At 43.4% G+C, this 19681-nt stretch overlaps 1 protein-coding gene across 1 annotated transcript in view; it reads left to right on the top strand.

Annotated features, from left to right (window-relative positions):
* Nucleotides 1-19681, top strand: part of IPPK (inositol-pentakisphosphate 2-kinase) — an 837585-nt gene that overhangs the window by 223850 nt on the left and 594054 nt on the right. Inside the window, exon 3 of the mRNA XM_089657901.1 lies at nt 7411-7506. Within this exon, the coding sequence (XP_089514027.1) occupies nt 7411-7506 (96 nt within the window). The remainder of the gene's footprint in view (nt 1-7410; nt 7507-19681) is intronic.

Genomic DNA, 19681 nt, shown 5'->3' with positions numbered 1-19681 from the left:
TTTTAGGGTCAACACTCTGGATGATGGAAGGGAAAAATAAAAAATTAGAGATATAAGACATGGAAGATCTAAGATTTATAACATATAACGTAAAGGGATTGAACTGTCCTGGGAAGAGATTTAAAATATTCAAGGAGCTACAGCATAGAGAGGCTTCGGTGGTATTTTTGCAGGAGACACACCTCGAGATTAAGTCAAATATAAAGCTGTACTCTAGAAATTACCCAACATGGTTCTATGCAGATTCCCCAATCAAGAGAGCCAAGGGAGTAGCAATAGGGTTTGGAAACAATATAAGGCTGGAGATAGAAGAAAGAGAGGTAGATCCTGAGGGGAGATTTTTGTTTTTGAAGGGTAGACTACAAGAGCAGGAATGTACAATTGTGAATATCTATTGCCCAAATAAAAGACCAGAAGTTTATCTGAAGGGAGTTTTGAGAAAACTGATGACCTTTAAGAAGGGACGCTTGATAGTGGCAGGGGATTTGAATTTATGTATGGACCCACAAATAGATACGACCTCTTCTGTGCAGCGAGAGGGAGGTAGAGCTCTGAGAAACCTGAAGGGGGTGATACATGAGTGTCAACTGGTGGATATTTGGAGAGTGATCCATGGAAAAGAGAGAGACTATACCTTCTTCTCCAAAGCACACGAGATGTATTCCAGATTGGACTATATATTGGTAGATCATCAACTTATAGAAATGGTGGATAAAGTAGAAATAGAGGCGATGTCCCTTTCAGACCATGCCCCTGTTACACTGAAAGTGAGGTGGGGAGGACGATCGACAGGTGGGATAGATTGGAAGTTGAACGAGGCTCTTCTCCTGGATCAGGAGGTGGATCAGAGAATTAGAGAAGAGATTGAAAGATTTTTTCAAGAGAATGAGACAGAGAAGGTGTCGGTGGCTACAGTGTGGGAGTCCCATAAGGCCTATATAAGAGGTATATTGATTGCGTCCGGGGCAAAAAAGAAAAGGGAAAGAAGAGAAAAACTTACTGGGCTGCTAAAAGAAATATTTGACCTGGAACAGATACATAAAAGTAAAAGATCAGAAGAAATAAGACCGAAGGTAATAAAAAAGAAGGAAGAACTAGAGCTACTGATGGAGGAGGAGAAGAGTTTTTAATAAAGTTGCAAGTGAGAGGTATAGATGGGGAGATAGACCAGGAAAATATTTAATGAGAGCCTTGAGGAAAAATAAAAATAGGAAATATATAGAGAAAATAAAAAACCCCAATGGGGAAATGGTTTATTCTACTAAAGAGATCATTAAGGTGTTTAAAGAGTATTATAGTAAGCTCTATAATATTGCCTCCCAAGATCCAGTAAATATAAGCGGAAATGAGAGAAGAGAGAAAAGACGGGAATATTTAAAAAACGCAGGGCTACCGAAACTAAGTGAAGACCAACTGAATTCCCTTGATTTGGAAATTACGCAGGAGGAAATAATAAGAGCATTAAAAAGTAATATGACGGGGAAAAGCCCAGGCCCAGATGGTTATACAGTGAGGTACTATAAAAAATACAGTGACTTGTTAATACCCAAATTGAAGAAATATATGAATGCCCTGGGAGGAGAGATGGAGATGAGACTGGAATCTTTACAGGCCCATGTGGTGCTGATACAAAAGGAAGGGAAGGATGTTTCTCAGTGCTCTAGCTATAGACCGATATCACTTTTGAACATAGACACTAAGTTATACACAAAGGTCCTAGCAAATAGGCTAAAAGATTTTATGCCAGAATGGATCCAGGGGAATCAGGTAGGATTTGTTCCAGGGAGGGAGGGTAGAGATAATGGGCTGAGAACTCTGTTGCTTATCCAAAAAGCTAGGAAGAGGAAAACCCCGGTAGTAGTGCTTTCGATCGATGCTGAAAAGGCAAGATTGGGGCTTTATGATGGATACCCTGGAAACTCTAGGAATGGGAGTAAGAATGAGAGAGTGGATAGGAAAGTTGTATAGAGAGCCCTCAGCGGTTGTCATGGTTAATGGAGAGAGGTCGGAACCTATTGGGATGTCAAATGGAACTAGACAGGGATGTCCACTGTCCCAATTGTTGTATGTATTGGCATTGGAACCTTTATTGGCAACTATTCGGAAGAATATAGATATAAAAGGAGTGCAGATAGGGGAAGTCGAACATAAAGTAGCTGCCCTTGCGGATGACCTGTTGTTTTATGTGGGAAATCCTAGGATAACACTCCCAAATCTAATGAAGAGCTTAAAGGATTATGGGGAGCTATCAAACTTGAAAATCAATCCAACAAAAACTGAGATCTTAAATGTAAACCTTCCAAATAGTGAAAAAGAAAAAATACAAAAAGAATTCCCTTTTTTATGGAAAAATAGAGAGATAAAGTATTTGGGGGTTAAACTTTCTGCTTCATATACGAACCTGTATAAATTAAACTATATCCCATTCTTAAATGAGATCAAGGAGGAACTAAGGAGATTGGGAGGAGGTAATCCGTCTTGGATAGGCCGTATAAACTTGATAAAAATGATAATTGTACCAAAAATCCTCTATAAATTCCAGATGATTCCAGTCAAAATCCTGGAGGTTTTTTTAAAGTAATAAAAAGGATGTTAACAAAATACATATGGAAAAATAAAAAACCTAGAATATCATATGACTTGTTAAGTAGAAAAAAGGAGAAGAGAGGTTTGGGAGTGCCAGACATTAAGAGGTATTATAGAGCAGCAGTCCTAGCGAGAATGTATGAATGGACATATAATTCGGAGGGGAAAAGGTGGGTTCAGATTGAGAATGAATTAAGTGGAGTTACCTTGAGTAGAATTATATGGGCACCAGCACAATATAGAGGGTTAAAAGATACCACAAGTGTTTTTACATTAAATGTTTTAAAGGTTTGGGATAAATTGCATAAACTTATGAAATGGGATTTTAATTCACAATTAATATCACTGAGGAACACGGATTATTTTCCTCCAGGTAAGGAGGAGAGCACAGGAAAATGGTTTAAAAAATAAGATATCCAATTGAGAGATATTATGGAAGGACAGGAATTGAGAACACTTAAGGATTTGAAAAAAGATAAAAGGGAACTCTTCATTAAAATAGATGAGTGGAGATATCACCAATTAAAACACTTTGTTAGAAACCTTCCAAAACCGTTGAGATCGAGAAAGGATTGGAATCTGTTTGAGAGGTTGTTAGAAACACGAGGTGACGGCAAAAATTTATAAGACCCTCACTGAGTTAGACACTTACACAAAGCCAATGTATATAGTAAAATGGGAAAGAGATTTGGGAATAGAGATAGATGAAGATAAACAAAGGAAAATATATAGACTAATACACGAGAATATAAGTATGAGAGAGGTGGAGGTAAATTTATAAGTGTTTAACGAGATGGCACATTACACCGAAGGTTAAGTATAAGATATGTGGGGAAAATTCACTAGAGTGTTGGAGGGGATGTGGAAAATTAGGCACGTTATGTCATAAATGGTGGGAGTGCCCGAAGATCCAAGGTTTCTGGGAGATAACCGTCCAACTAATTGAGAATATCTCTGGGATAAAGATAGGACTGGACCCAGAAGTATGTCTATTACATAGTACTAAGTTATCAGTAAATAAATACAAGGACTCGGGTATATGGTGCTATCTGAATGCGGCGAAGGGTCTGATACCTAGGTTTTAGCATAGACCAGAGGTGCCGAAGATAGAGGATTGGGTGGAAAGAACGAATCAAATATGTAGGATGGAGAGATTGTGTTATATGCAGGAAGACAGGATGGGGTTGTTCTCTAAGAGGTGGAGAAAATGGGAATAATTTATGGTGAAATATATGAAGTAGCAATGTGAGAAAGATGGAAGTATTTTATATATCCTATATTCTCGGTGGGGAAAGAGGTAATAGAACAATGCAGAGTGGGTGGGTTTACATGGGGGGAGGGAGGTTTTATTTAGGGAGGAGGGGAAATTAGATAGAGGGGGGGAGGTAAATGGGAATAAAGATAGTAAGAAATGTAATTAATGATATGGAAATGGTTTTTGTATGAGAATAATGATGAAATATGTATTATATATGGAAAATAAATAAAAATTTTAAATTAAAAAAAAAAAACATCCTTTTTACACAATGTGAAGGATTAACCCCTTAGGTCAGGGGAATCCCCCATCCCTCCCCGTGTCCATCCCTCCAGAAGGCTAGGCGGAACACAGAGCTGCACAGCTCCATGAAAGCCAGCCCCTTAGAGAACACAGCAGCCCCTATCTTGCTGCTCCCCACCTGTCCTGCTGCTCCCCACCTGTCCTGCTACTCCCCACCTGTCCTGCTATTCCCCACCTGTCCTGATACTCCCCACCTGTTTCACTGCAACCCACCTGTCCCATTGCTCCCCTCCTTTGACTCTGGCCCCCACCTGTCCTTCTACTCCGCACCTGTCCTGCTGCTCCGCACCTGTCCTGCTGCTCCGCACCTGTCCTGCTGCTCCGCACCTGTCCTGCTGCTCTCCATCTGTCCTGCTGCTCCCCACCTGTCCTGCTGCTCCCCACCTGTCCTGCTGCTCCCCACCTGTCCTGCTGCTCCCCACCTGTCTCGCTGCTCCCCACCTGTCTCGCTGCTCCCCACCTGTCTCGCTGCTCCCTACCCTTGCTGCACACCACCTGTCTCGCTGCACCCCCTGTCCTACTCCCCACCTGTCTCACTGCACCCCACCTGTCTTGCTTCTCCCCACCTGTCTCGTTGTAGCCCACCTACCTGTCCTGCTGCTCCCCACCTATCCTGCTGCTCCCCACCTGTCTCACTGCACCCCACCTGTCTCACTGCACCCCACCTGTCCTGCTGCTCCCCACCTGTCCTGCTACTCCCCACCTGCCCTGCTACTCCCCACCTGTCCTCCTACAACCAACCTCTCCCGCTGCTCCCCTCCTGTGATGCTGCTCCCCACCTTTCCTGCTACTCCCCACCTGTGATGCTGCCCTCCACCTGTCCTGCTACTCTCCACCTGCTGCCCTCTTCCTGTGATGCCCCCCTCCTATGATGCTGCTAACCACCTATCCTGCTGTCCCCCTCCTATGATGCTGCCCCCCCCCCACCTGTCCCATTGCCCCTTCCCATGACAATTCCCTCTCTTGTCCCATTGACCCCCACCAGTCTTGCTGCCCCCACGTCCCACTGCCTTCCTTCTGTGACACTGCCTCCTCTTATTCTTCTGCCCCCCTCCTGTCCCACTGCCCCCCTTCTGTCCCGCTGCTCCTCTCCTGTCCTGCTGCCCCCCTGCTGTGACGCTGCCCCTCCACCTGTTATGCTGCCCTCACTGGCTCTTAACTTTTTTAGCTGGCTCCTAGATTCAAAATTCATTTGTTAAGCCCTGAATTAGGTTCCACAGTTCATATAACAAGCATGCTTTACTGCATATACAGACTGATTTTACTGTTGTGGGTTTATTAATACTTCTTCAAAGCAGTAAATTTATTCTGGGCTATATCTAGTGGCCAAATTTAATATTATGTGGACAACAGGCATGAATTTATCTGCTGAAGACTTGAGGTGATTGTAGCCGTATTAGTGCACTTGGAACAGAAACAATTCAGTACTGTCTGTGATACTTTTTTTTATTTGCACTAACATACAATTTTGAGGACAAGCTTTCGGGGAGTGTCCCCTTCTTCAAGGTCCAAGCAGTACTGTTACAAAGTTTTAGCAGATGGTTAGAAGATATGTGGGGATTGAGAAAAAAAAAAAGGCAGAAAGAATCACAAGCCTAAGGTTAGCCTAGAGTTAAGAACAGCAAAGACTGGGGTGGGGGGGGGGAACAGCACTCACAGAGAGAGTCATAAATATGTTGGATAATGAGTGAGGAACCCCATGTCCAAATTAAGGCTGTTATCTCTTGTGTCAAATAGAATTATCATTCTTAGTTCAAAAGTTTTTCTTTCCTGAATGGATTTGAAATTTCCTTTAAGAACTAAAACATTGAGGTCTTCCATAATGTGGTCCGGTTGTGCGAAATGGTGTCCCACAGGTGTGCAAAGGTCACCTTCTTTATCTTCCTTGATGGTATGTCTGTGCAGATTCATCCTTGTTTGCAACTTCTGTCCTGTTTTGCCAACATAAGATCCTTTGCTACACTTTCTGCACTGGATAAGGTACACAACATTACTGGAGGTGCAGCTGTATGATCCAGAGATATTGAAGATCCCTTTTGCGTGTCTGACACTTTTTGATGGATTGATTGGGTTGCACAGTTTTTAGTGTTTTTTATTGCCGGGTTTGCTTCCATTATTTGTGACATTTTGATCAGAAGGAAGTTTCCTACTGATTAGTTTTTTTCTGAGGTTGGGGGGTTGTCTGAAGGCCAGTACTGGGGGTTGCTGGAATATTTCTTTCAGAGTTCCATCCTCTGTTATGATGGGTTGTAAATCTTTGATTATTTTTCTAATTCCTTCTAGTGCTGGGTTGTATGTGGTTACTAGAGGTACACGGTTGTTTGTTTTTTTTCTTTTTGTACTGAAGCAGATTTTCTCTTCGGGTCCTCAAGGCTGTGTTTATGCTGGTGTTGATAGTTTTGTCCTTGTTACCTTTCTTATGGAAGGTGTCAAAGATAGTTGTTTGGTCCCAGAAGTAAATGTGTGTGCTGCAAACCAAAGACATACATGTGGTAAGCAGAACAATGGGCAAAATCCGGAAAAGAACCACTATTCCACATCATATCAAGTATTCTTGATGAGACCATAAGGACATCTATCCAAAAGTTGAAGCTGAACTTGAAATTAGTCTTTTAACATGATAAAATGCACTAGCAATTCCATGAAGAAATGGCCCAGAAAGAAAGCGTTATGGACTTCCCTAGTCAAAGCCCTTATTTGACTCCTGTTTATAGGAAGGGAGATTTTGAAATGGACAGTTCATGCTAGGAAACAGGCTAATATCTTGCAATTGAAGGAAGTGGTCAAACGTTTCACTGAGTCAATGTCAGAGATGGGTAAGCAGCTATACAAAATGCCTAGAAGTAATTTCCACTAAAGGTTAGCTTTACCAGCTTTTGTTGCCAAGAGTGTACTTAATTTCTTCACAGTACACGATTATGTTTATTGATATTGCTGCTAAGTAAAAAAACAAAAAAGGGTATTTTTTTCTTCACTTTTATATATAGGCATGGTTTATGTAAACATCATGTGTTTGCCTGTCCAGAATTATTGAAATAGTACATAGTTTTAAAATAATCATATTAAGAAATAAGGTTTTGAAGGCCAAACGAGAGTTATTCACATTCAATGATCTTTTGCATGTCTATCTGAAATGACTATACATTTTATTTAATTTGATACTACTTCACAAGGTTCATAGTGATTTGCTTATATTGACTCTAAAGTGATCCACCTATTCTGTGTGTTACTCTCATTTGACATTTTATTTGTTGTTATGATTTCAGACAGCAGAGGAAGTCTATCAGCATTTGCACAATATTTTAGACTTTGGGAAGCATGTCATGAAGCAGTTTCTGGGAGAAAACTATGTTCACCATGGTGTAAGTAAACATAAAATTGATAAAGTATATAATAAGAATTTAAAGTAATTGGTTTAAAAACAAAAGTGAATTTAGAATATAATTGCTATACAACCAGAGCTTTCACACGCATGGCAGTGTCTAGGCACCCTGCACTCCACTAGTTTCGAAGGTGTCTGGCATCATCAGAGGTACTGAATATCTTTTTCACTCCTGCTTCTGGTTAATGTATTAGATTTGTGGTATTATTAAGGTATATAAAGGAGCAGAAAAAGTTGTCTGGTAGCTTGCACTTTCAGTAATATGGTGGCTGCTGCACAGCACTGTCAAATGTATTAAATGGTGGCATAGGCAGCTACAGAACGCCTACTGTAAATGCTATATCATTCTCTTCTCTACTTTTAACTCTCTACTTTCTCCACCTTCACCTCCACCCAGCATCTCACTCACTGCACACGAGATTGCAAATCATTTCAAAAACAAGATTGATGCAATTCGTAGGGCTATCTCTACTGCACAGACATCCATCCCACTTAGCATACCTTCTACTAAACCTCCCTTAACACTTTCCCCTTTTGACCTTGCTTTTACTGAAGAGGTCACTAAGGTTTTCTCAGAAGCCCATCTCACTACCTGCCCCCTGGATCCTGTCCCCTCACAACTACTATGGTCACCCTTTTCTTCCATCCTATGCTTCCTCACTCACATCTTCAATCTCTCCCTCTCTAACGGTGCCTTCCCCACCCCTCTAAAGCATGCACACATCACTCCCATACTTAAAAAGCCCTCCCTGGACCCCACCAACATGAACAACTTAAGACCTATCTCCCTGCTCCCATTCACCTATAAACTCTTAGAAAGCTTAGTCTATAATCGCCTGAGCTCCTTCCTCACTGAAAACAACCTTCATGACCCTTTACAGTCTGGCTTTCGCTCACAACACTCCACTGAAACTGCCCTACTAAAACTCACTAATGATCTACTAACTGCTAAAACCAATGCCACTACTCCGTACTCTTACTACGTGACCTCTCTGCAGCCGTTGATACTGTTGACCATCCCCTCCTCCTCAAAAAGCTCTACTCTCTTGGCCTGCGAGACTCTGCTCTCTCCTGGTTCTCCTTGTACCTATTGCAGCGCTCTTTCAGCGTTACCTATAACTCTGGCTCCTCCTCTCCATTCCCTCTTTCTGTAGGGGTCCCTCAAGGTTATGTCCTTGGACCCCTTCTCTTCTCCATCTACACCTCCTCCCTTGGTCACTTGATAAACTCCCATGGCTTCAAGTACCATCTCTATGCTGATGAGACACAAATCTATCTTTCTACTCCTCACCTGACCCCTTCAGTTTCCGCTTGCGTTACTAACCTACTAAGTGACATATCGGCATGGATGCCACTCCACTTCCTCGAACTAAATCTTTCCAAAACTGACCTCTTAGTATTCCCTCCAGCCCGTGCCCCTTCCCCTGACTTCTACATCAAAACCAATACTACAACCATCAGTCCCTCCCCTCATGCTAGGGTACTAGGTGTAATCCTAGACTCCAATCTGTCCTTTCAGCCCCAAATCCAATCGCTGTCCAAATCTTGTAGACTTCACCTCCACAACATCTCCAAGATATGGCCGGTTTTAACCTCGGAAACTACTAAGCGACTTATTCACTCCCTTGTTATCTCTCGCCTTGACTATTGTAACTCCCTCATTGGCCTACCTCATCGCAGGCTATCCCTCTTCAGTCTATCATGAATGCTGCTGCCAGACTCATCCACCTTACTAACCATTCCGTATCTGCCACCTCTCTCTGCCAATCCCTCCACTGGCTTCCCATTGCCCAACAGATAAAATTCAAAACATTAGCAATAACATATAAAGACATATATAACTCTGCCCCAAATTACATCTCCAATCTTGTCTCCAAATATCACCCAAACCGTACTCTCCACTCCTTGTACGACCTCCTGCTCTCTAGCTCCCTCGTCTCTTCCCCCCATGCTCTTCTCCAGGACTTTTCCATAGTTTCCCCACCCTCTGGAACTCTTTACCCCAATTTATCAGACTGTCGCCTACTCTGCTCTCTTTTAGGCGATCTCTGAAAACCTATCTCTTCAGGGAAGCCTCTCCTGCCCTCAGCTAATAATGGAATCTTCTACTCCTCCTACCAGTTCATCCCCTACAGTTACTACCTTTTGTACCACTAGCCCCTCCCACTTAGATTGTAAGCTGCAAGGAGCAGGGCCCTCCTAACCCTTTTGTATTGAACTGTATTGTTGCTGTACAGTCTCCCGTTATGTTGTGAAGCGCTGAGCAAACTATTAGCGCTATATAAATACTGTATTATAATAATAATCATTCACATCTGACTTCTCATACTACCTGAAGGATCAGGTTGCCTGGTCCTCAGGGGCAAAGGCTAGTCTGTTATTCCACAGATGTTAGAGGTGAGTAAGTCGACTTCATGCAAGGTCTATCATAGGACCTGAAAGGCCTCTTTTACTTGGGTTAAGTTTCTGGGTGTTTAACCCCAATACATTCCTAATGGCAGTGTTCTTTCCTTTTTATGAGCATGCCAGGTGTTGGCAGTGACTGTACTCATCTAGCTTCCTTTGACCAGAAATTCTTGATTTCCACTAGCATACACATTCTCCCTCTTCCACCTAGACTATCACTTTACCTTCTCCACACATTGCAATATGTCAGAACTTCCTTTCACCACCTAAAATACAAGGAGTCTCAGCAACTTGTCAATGAGTACATACTGTATATTGCCCTTATGCAGAACAGTCTCAAAACCCTAATTGGACCAGTTGTGGACAATGTCAATGTCAAGGGGTTAGCATTCTGATATTACTACTTCTCCAATGGCAAATAAAAGAAGAGTTAACAGACAAATCAAGCAGACAGACTATTCATTGTCTAGCGCTTTTTCTTTAACCAGTTGCCGCCCGGCCTATAGCCAAATCGCCGGGCGAACAGCTCGTCCCTCCGGGTGGATGCCATATGGCATCCTTTCCGGCATGCGCAGTGCCCCTGCCCACAGGGCTGCTCTGAGGCGTGATCTGGCCCCAGCCGTGTACCTTAGACATGGCCAATGACAGATCTGTGTACTGGCCCCGTTACCAGTACCATGTGACCTGCTGTGACCAATCACAGCAGGTCACATGACAGTTGTATACAATGGATGGTTTCCTTTCATGCCATCCATTGTATAAACATGTGTCTAGCTGTGAATGGTCACAGCGATCACATGCACAAGCTGGGCCAATCACAACCCAGCTGTGTCTTGTGATTAGCCGTGGCCAAATCACAGCTAAGCACAAAAAAAAATCGGGGGTAGATTTTGGACCACAGAATACCCAGTAAATAGAATGGGCGTATAGACTGAGATTCAAATTTGATCCATGGGGTCTGAGAGTTAATAGTTGCCCATTGTGATAGTTGCGCAAAACGAGACGAGAGGTAATATAGCCAAAAATTGGGAAGACCGAGACCTCCCGTCCGTTGTGAGCAGTACAAAATAGATGAAGCAAAACGTGGACACTTATTACCCCAGATAAAATTGTTAATAGTCCGCTGAAAGTGGTCCAAAAACGTTTTCGAGACAGGGACTGGAAGTGCTCTAAAAAGATAAAGTAGTTTAGGCAAGATATTTATTCTAACCGCCGTAACTCTACCCAGAAAGGAAATATGGTAACCATGCCAAATCTTTAATAGAGTAGAGAGACGTGATACACATGGTGGATAATTAGCAGCAAACATGTCCGAGTATCTGGGAGTGAGATTAACACCCAAATAGGATATCCAATCTGTAGACCAGCGGAATGGAAAAGAACTACGGAGAGATGCAATTAGGGAATCAGGAACATTAACAGGCATAATCACCGATTTGGAAAAATTAACAGTGAGACCTGACGCTATAGCAAAATCGTTCAATACGGCACATAAATTAGGCAATGAGGTTAACGGGTTAGTAAGAAACAGCATAACATCATCAGCATACATGCTTATTTTGAAATGTGAAACTAATAATGGGTAGCCAGAAATGTCCGGATGTGATTTAATCGCCACTGCCAGAGGCTCCAACACCAGCGCAAACAAGAGGGGTGAAAGAGGACAGCCTTAACGGGTGCCTCTACTCAATGTAAAAAAGTCAAAATTACAGCCAGGGAGCCTTATTCTCATTTTAGGAGAGTCGTATAGGGCGTGTATACCAGCCAAAAACCCATCACTGAAGCCCATTTTCCGTAACAAGGAAAATAAATAGAGCCACAGCACACTGTCAAAGGCCTTGTTTATGTCAAGACTCATCAGCAGAACCTCTTTAGAATGTAAATTGGCATCTTGAATAACATTTAGAGTGAGGCGAATGTTATCAGTAATGAATCTATCAGGAATAAAACTCGATTGGTCTGGAGAGACCAGAGAGGAGATAATAGGGGCCAACCTGTCCGCCAAAATGCGGCTAAATATTTTCAGATTGTTATTCATTACTGAGATTGGTCTATAGTTTTGTGGTAAACAGTGGTCTTTCTGTGGTTTGGGTATTAAAGACATATTGGCCAACAGCATCTCCTCGGGGAACTTACCCCCCTGCAAAACTTCATTAAATAATGTTATCAAATAGGGAGCCAACGTAGAGGCAAAATGTTTATAATAACTAGCGGAGAATCCGTCAGGTCCCGGTGCAGTAGAACTGTGCAGTTATTTCCTCTATAGTACAAGGGGCATTAAGAGAGGCAATCTGAGAAGGTGTAAGGGCAGGGAGGGGTATAGAATCCAGTCATTAATCAGATGAAGGAACAGAATCTGACCGGGGAGGAGCCAATAGACCACAATAAAGGTTTTCAAAAATACCCAAAACTTCCTGAGGTAGAGATGAAATAGCACCCGAGGTGGTGCGCAATTTATAGACATGTGGGGGGTGCAGAGAGTGGTGCAATTTCTTTGCAAACATAGTGGATGCTGAGTTGCTATGTAACAAGAACGAGGACTTCGACCAGCTTTTTCAGTCTTTTGGGAAAGCAGAGTTTTCAATTCTAAATGCTTTTGGGACAACAACTGTTTATTAAGAAGAGATGGATTAGCAATATGACTTCTATAATGTGCTTCTAATTCTCGGGTAAGAAGTAGTATTTGTTGCCATCCTTTTCTATTCCTGGATGAGGCCATGGAGATAAGGCGGCCACGTAGGACCGCCTTATGGGCTACCCATAGTGTGGCTGAAGATATATCAGGAGTAGAGTTAGACTGAAAGTATTCCCGGATAGATGTAACCACCTCTTGGCGAGAGTCAATATCAGTAAGCATAGAGTCATTAAGTCTCCAAGAGAAGGGGGTAGGTGCCAATTTTATAAACGTGATAGATAAAGCCATAATATTGTGATCCGACCAGGGGCTCAGGTGAATGCAAGCTGTCCTAGAATTCGCTAATAAAATAGGGGTACAATAGATATAGTCTAATCTGGCATAGGAGTCATGTGGGTGAGAGTAAAATGAATAATCCCTGGCTCCCACATTGTGCGCTCTCCAGGCGTCCACCAACTGGAGGGCATCTAGTTTCTTAGTAAGGGATTTTGGGAAAGCCTGGGAAGATTGCGAGGAGGAGCTCCGGTCCAAAAGAGGGTTTGCTACCAGGTTAAAATCCCCACACACCAATAGATGGGGGGATAAGAACCTATCTAGGACGTCAAAAAATTGAGAAAAAAAGGAAGCTTGTGCCGAATTCGGTGCATAGATATTTGCAATAGTAAGTTCTCGACCTGAAAGGGTGCCTTTAAGAATGATAAACCTACTGTCCGGATCACGATAGACCTGTTAGACCTCAAAGGGAAATGCATTATGTAGAAAAATAGCTACTCCTCTACTTTTGGAGAAATATAAAGTATAACCCCTGCCTATAGGATTTATGAAAATATGTCGGGTGTTTGGCGGCTGCAAAATGTGTTTCCTGTAATAAAATAATTTTAGCCCCTATTCGCTTATATTGAAGAAAGACTGTTTTGCGCTTATTTGGTGAATTGAAACCCTGTACAGTATGCAAAATACATTGAATTACCATAGTATACAAAAGTAGCTATCAGCATAAAAATACACATTGAAAAGACATCTCCCAGAATTATTTGGCTAGACACAAGGACCCGTGAGTCCACATCAGACAGATTTACAGGCAGTAGTACCAGCATAGGGGACATCCAGACCCCAATATGGGGGCCGTGATGTCCACAAACCAGCACAAAGCCAACATCATGTACTAAAGCTTTGAAAAGAGAAAAAATAAAGAATAATAGGAGTGAAGCTTTAATTAATTAAAAGTTACCCTGTAATTAAAAGGGTAACTGAGAAACATGGATCAGGCAGGCAGTTTGTCATACCTGAAAAAAAAAAAGGTTCAAACATCAAAGGGCCAAATGGGCCCAAACCCTGTCTCCGTAAAACATGGAAAACGGAGCTGCCACCCCACAATCGGGCGGTAACACCTCCGGCCATGTCAGGCGGCAGGGTGGGGGAACGTGCTCAAGAGTTGTAAATCCATGAATTAATGGGCGGTATTTAGAGGGTCCGAAGACCCTTGTTAAGCCTCAACACATCCAGCTATCAATAAGAAAGCATACATAAGTCTCAGAAACACAGAAATATCACAGCAGGGACCACAAAATGCACATCCTTAAGATATAAGAGGTACAAATGAGCATAATCCCTATATCCCGGTTTTTGTCTGTTATAAGAAACTGGGATAAGGACTAAGGGTTGTCAGAATAATGGGTAATAGGCAAGTGAGCATGGTCCCGTCAACCCGGTTCTTGGCGGACTCTCCTTCTACCCCTCCGTGGAGATGGAGTGTGCCAAATGTGAAAGACACGAGGGGTGGAGGGTGGACGTTGAGGTGATGGGGCGTTCGCCAGGCCCAACTTGGCCAGGATTTCTCTACCTTCAGGAAGGGATGTAGCTATATATGTGCACCCATTATGTGGAACTATCAGCTTAAAAGGGAAGCCCCATTTGTAGCGAATACAAGCTGAGAAAAGGGCAGTTGTAACTTCTTTCATTTTTCTGCGTTTCTCCAACGTAGCCGGAGAAACATCTGGAAAGTTTTGCAAAACCGAGCCATCGAGGGAAATTGTTGGGGTATTGCGAGCAGCTCTAAGAATATCTTCTTTGGTCAGGAAATCCTTCATACACAGGACAATGTTCCTGGGCGGTTTATCATTAGGAGGTTTAGAGCGCAGGGCTCTATGGATGCGATCACAAGCAAAGGACCTAGGGTCACGATCTGGAAGGAGTGACTTGAATACCTTGGTTATGGTTTGTGAGAGATCCAACATAGACTCCGGTATTCCCCTGACTCGCAGGTTATTCTTGCAATTGCAATTATCGAGGTCCTCAACCTGCGCCTGCAATTGTAAAAGGGCCGTTTGTAAACGATCATGATCTCTGGAAAGTTCACCATAGGCTAGGCTAAGTTCATCATGTTTGGTCTTTAAGCGGTCGGTCCTGGACCCCAATGTGGCGATTTCCTGAGAGAGAACATTTGTGCTTTTATGTAGTTCTGATTGGAATTTAGCGGCCAGCTTGGTGTACATAATTTCCAGGCAAGATTCCAAGTCCCCTTTTGTAAGTTGCTGTGCATCTTCATTAACCAGAGCCAATGAAGGAGCTGTGGTATCCTGCGTGTGATCGGACAGGGATGCTCGTTCTGTATTATCTGGAGACATGCTGCAAATCTCGTGTGCCTTAAGTAGGTATGTCGTGAGGGACTTTTGAGCTCGTCCCTTTTTTTTCTTGGTGGACGGCATACAGGGAGTCTCCTGGGGGTGATCAATTGGAAATTGAATAGCCTAAAGAGATAACCCCAGGGGACCTATAACGCCCGAAACAGGTGTAGGATTGTAGTTACATAGATGCCAACAGGCTTATCCGCAGAAACTTTGTATTGTAAAAATATTTAGCGAACTGTGAGGGCATAGAGAAGGCATAGGCCGTGGTATATCATTAATAACTCGCAGGAGCAAGATGATGGCTTCAGCTCCCACCTCAGGGCCCGGAAGGGACGAGAGGCACGTGTGGAACAGATGAGCTCTGGGCCCTCCAGTGCTGATCCAGGGGGCCCCGGCACTTCACCGGTCCCACTGGTCACACTGGTCCCAACAGGGGCCTTGGCAACAGATGAAGGCAGCTTCTGGGGCAGTAAATGGAAGCCCCAATCCCTGAATCACTGGAGGGGGACCCGATGACCAATAGCCGCCAGCCCCCTTGCCTCCCGTACTCACTGTGATCCGGATGAGAGGAGGTCTGTATCGGGTGGAGCAGGCCGCAGACGTCCGGTGCCACGAGAGTTGCAACACCTAACTGCGCCTCCCTCCCAGACTCAGGGGGCTCAGAAAATGCCTTCAATAATCCTCTGCTGCCCGGATGGCCGTGGATGTAGGTATTAGCCGCCGGAGCCCCGGACCATGCGGCCGCGCCAGGCCTCGGATGACCGCCGGCGGAAATATCGCCCAGAGCCCCTCTCCCAGGGACAGGAGATACGCCCAGGAGCCTCCGCTGCCCCGCTGTGGCCCGTAGCTGCCCGGATGGCAGCGGATTATACAGGGTTAGGCTGGATCATGCGGCCATGCTAGGCCGTGGATGTCCGCCGCCGCAGAGGATGGAAATATCGTGCGGAGCCCCTCTGCCAGGAACAGGAGATGCCTCCAGGAGCCTCTGCAGCCCCGCTGTGGCCCGCTGCTGCCCAGATGGCAGTGGATTCGGCAGGTCGGCGCCGGAGCTCCGGATTATGCGGCCGCTCCGGTCGCCATCTTGAACACGCCCCGACAGATTGGTTTTTATGGGCTTGTCCCATGACATTTTGTGATTTTACTCTTATATGTTTTCCTATATTGGACGATGGTGCTTATAGTGCAGTTGATGCCATCAACCACTGCACAATCTCCCACTTTCCCCTGGGTCCCTCTAGGTGTTTTAAATAATACATCCTAAATATTTTATTTCACCCTTGATTCTGTTCCCATGTTCTCCTATTCTTGATGATAGTGCTCATAGGGCAGTGGATTCGATAAAGCCATTACACACTGCACGATTCTTTATTGTTGCCTTGGCTATCTTATCCCCCTCTTTGATAAGTTATACCTATCCATGTTCCTTGTGGAAAAGCCATTGTTAGAGTGGGGCTGGCTGACAAGTAGAACTGGGTAGCCTTAGTAGTTTGTTCCCCTGGTTTTCCCTGGGCATTTTATACAATACATTAAAACAGTACATTCCATCCCTGATCCTGCTTCCAAATGTCTTCCCATATGGATGATGGAGCTGATAATGCAGTGGATGCCATCAGCCACTGCATACTACACTATCCCTCACCTTTCCCCTTGTTTTGGGTTTTTTTGTTTTAGTCCCCCCCCCCGCTCAAGTATTTTAGCAAGATATATATTTTTAAACGCATTCTATTCTAGTGGGACAGGTGACCTAATCATAGTATACCTGTACCAACAATATATTAGTCCGGCTATTTCATATTTGTTTTCATACACATGATTGCAGTAGTTTTATAATATATTCTTCACCCATAGCAATAATTTTGATTATTTATGTTTTATATATATATATATATATATATATATTTTTTGTGTGTTCTTCATTACTATTATTAAATTGTGTTGTGTTGTTTCTTTCCATGACTCTTCCTCATATATTTCTATATTATTTGTACATGTACCAGTTTATATTGTTATATATTTTCATATATTTTGTATTATGCACTGGCTGTTTTTAAATATTGATGTTTTTAAAAATTTATGTATGCCTGCTATGTTCCCATACCATATACTTGTTTTGATTGTTGACACATTTCATTTGGTTCTTTCCCAGCAATTTGTTTTAATTAATTTTTGTTGAGCACGAATATCCCTCGCCCCTTGTGGTTTTGTGGTGCTTGCTCACACCCCCTCACAGCATTCTCCGTTTGCTAGCATTTTTCATGTTAGACGGTAGTGCTTGCTACGGTCAGCTGCCATGTCCCCTTCCGCCATTACTTTGACACACTTCCTTTTGATTGTCCTGGACGGACCAGCCTCCGGGCACATGCGCAGACCCTCCACGGCACAGAGCGCATGCGCAGCCGGGGCGCCCGGTAGTTCACATGCGTACCAGCACGTCCATTCATTTCCATAGATTCCTACACACTTATCCAGTGTGTTGATCAGCATAGACGCCATGACACTTCCCTTCTCATCCTCGGCCTGTTCATTCATTTATTTATATATTGTATGCTAACCTTGACAGCTCCATGTGAGTATTATATATTCATTTACCCGTTATAAGCAGGCTGAGTTATATCATCATGAGTTTACCATCATCTGGTAAAACCTATATTCTACGTTTATATGTTTTTTTTTTTTTTTTTTCGTCTCGTCATGCCCTTTGCCCCAAGCGTTCTGGTTGTCCATTTATGTTCACATGAGCATTGCCATTTTTGCTGGAGGTGACCTGATTGGCTCAACCCAGATTGGGTTGTCATGTGAGGGGGTATGGTCCAGTCCTCTTAAACCATTTGTGCCTTATAATTGTCTCCCGAAACGCGTTAGCTTACCCCACCAAGGGTCTACCGTCACTTTGGACTGTTATTACAGACTCTTCTTTTTTTGTTTTTATCTCCCTTTGGTTTTTGAGTATGCATGTATATGCTTTTAAATAAATTTGTGTTTCACCACGGTAATGCTTGATGAGTGCACCCTGTTTTGCTCATTCGTACATGCATGCTTGATGCTTAACTTCTTCACGCCAACTGTACACAAATTAGCGGCCTCAAAAAAATGGGCTTTTTTTTTGTGGGGCCGCTAAATAATTTGTACCTGCCTTTCTACTGGGAGCACTCCCAGCACAAAGACTGGGGTGTCACTGAGAGCCTTGGGTCCCTTTCTAACAATCGGGACCCGGAACTCCTGATTCCGGGTCACGTGATCGATGTGTATCATTATATACATTATATTATACATTTGTATCTCTCTCTGTCCTTTCAGAGAGAAAAAAAGTGTATGTGTGTAAAAATAAATGAATATAATAATTTAAAAAAAATAAAAAAATATCTAGATCAAGGTTTGATCTAGGTCTGTGCCTGGGTTAATGTTTGGGTCAGGAGGTTTTTTTTTTTTTTTCATTTTTAAATTTGTATCAGTTAGTGGCAAGAGTACAGCCTAGAAATGCACACTATTGTTTCTGGCTGTACTCTTTATGTTTCAGATAAGATCGGTCCGATCAATGGTGGCTTCTCTGCAAGAGAGAATTTTCGGGTGTCCTTAGTTCTTAATTCTTAATTCTCCTGTGCCAATATTTTGGGTTCATCAAGGGTTTCTGAGATTGCAATTGAGAATCGCCATTTTCTTTTTGTTTTGGGGCACTGCCCTTTGGCCTAGCCACAGCCCTACGAGTGTTCACAAAACTCCTAGCCCTGGTTCTGGGCTTGCTGAGGACATAAGGTGGTGTCGCTCTCATTAAGGTATTCCTTAATGTTCCTTTGCTCAGGGAGCAGTCTATGTCAAGTTTAAGGCGAAATATAAGACACAAAAGGTATCCTTCAGTACATCTCTGCATGAGGAAATCGTGTCTACATTGAAGCTGTTTCTTTTGTGCTGTTCCACTCCAGGTCTTTTGTAGAGGAACATTCTGTCTGTCTGGATCATGAAGATCCAAGCATTGGATTGCTGGAGGGCTTTGTCCCTGGGAAATTGCAGAGTCCGAATTGGTGGTTGTTTGTTCAGTATCTGGAGAAGGGGTAATTTTCCTTCCAGTAATATGGAAGATGGTAACCATGAATGCTAGTCTCTCTGGTTTGGGGGCTAGTTTAAAGGTGGCTACAGTTGAGAGGACTTTGTCTCCACAGAAGGGAATTCTGCCCATAAATGTCTTGGAACTTCAGGCAGTACGCCTTGCACTGAATTATTGGGCAAACTTGTTGTACAGGTTTGTGGCCAGGGTTCAGTCCTACAATTCCATGGCAGTGGTGTATATCAACCACCAGGGCAGCACTAGGAGTCATGCAGTTCAGGAAAAGGTGAACCACATTCTGTCTGAGGCAGAACAGCATGTGCTGTCTCTGTCAGCAGTACACATTATAGGTATAAGAAACTGGCAGGGGTCTTTTCCCCCCAGATGTCAGCAGCTGATACTGGGAGAATGGCCGCTGCATCCTGAGACATTCTTGGCAATC

Source organism: Staurois parvus, unplaced genomic scaffold, assembly GCF_062004578.1.
Source record: "Staurois parvus isolate SC_StPar_1 unplaced genomic scaffold, SC_StPar_1.0 ptg001039l, whole genome shotgun sequence".
Classification (NCBI taxonomy): Eukaryota; Metazoa; Chordata; class Amphibia; order Anura; family Ranidae; genus Staurois; species Staurois parvus.
Note: the sequence above shows the minus strand (reverse complement) of the source record. Positions and strands in the feature narration are given on the sequence as shown.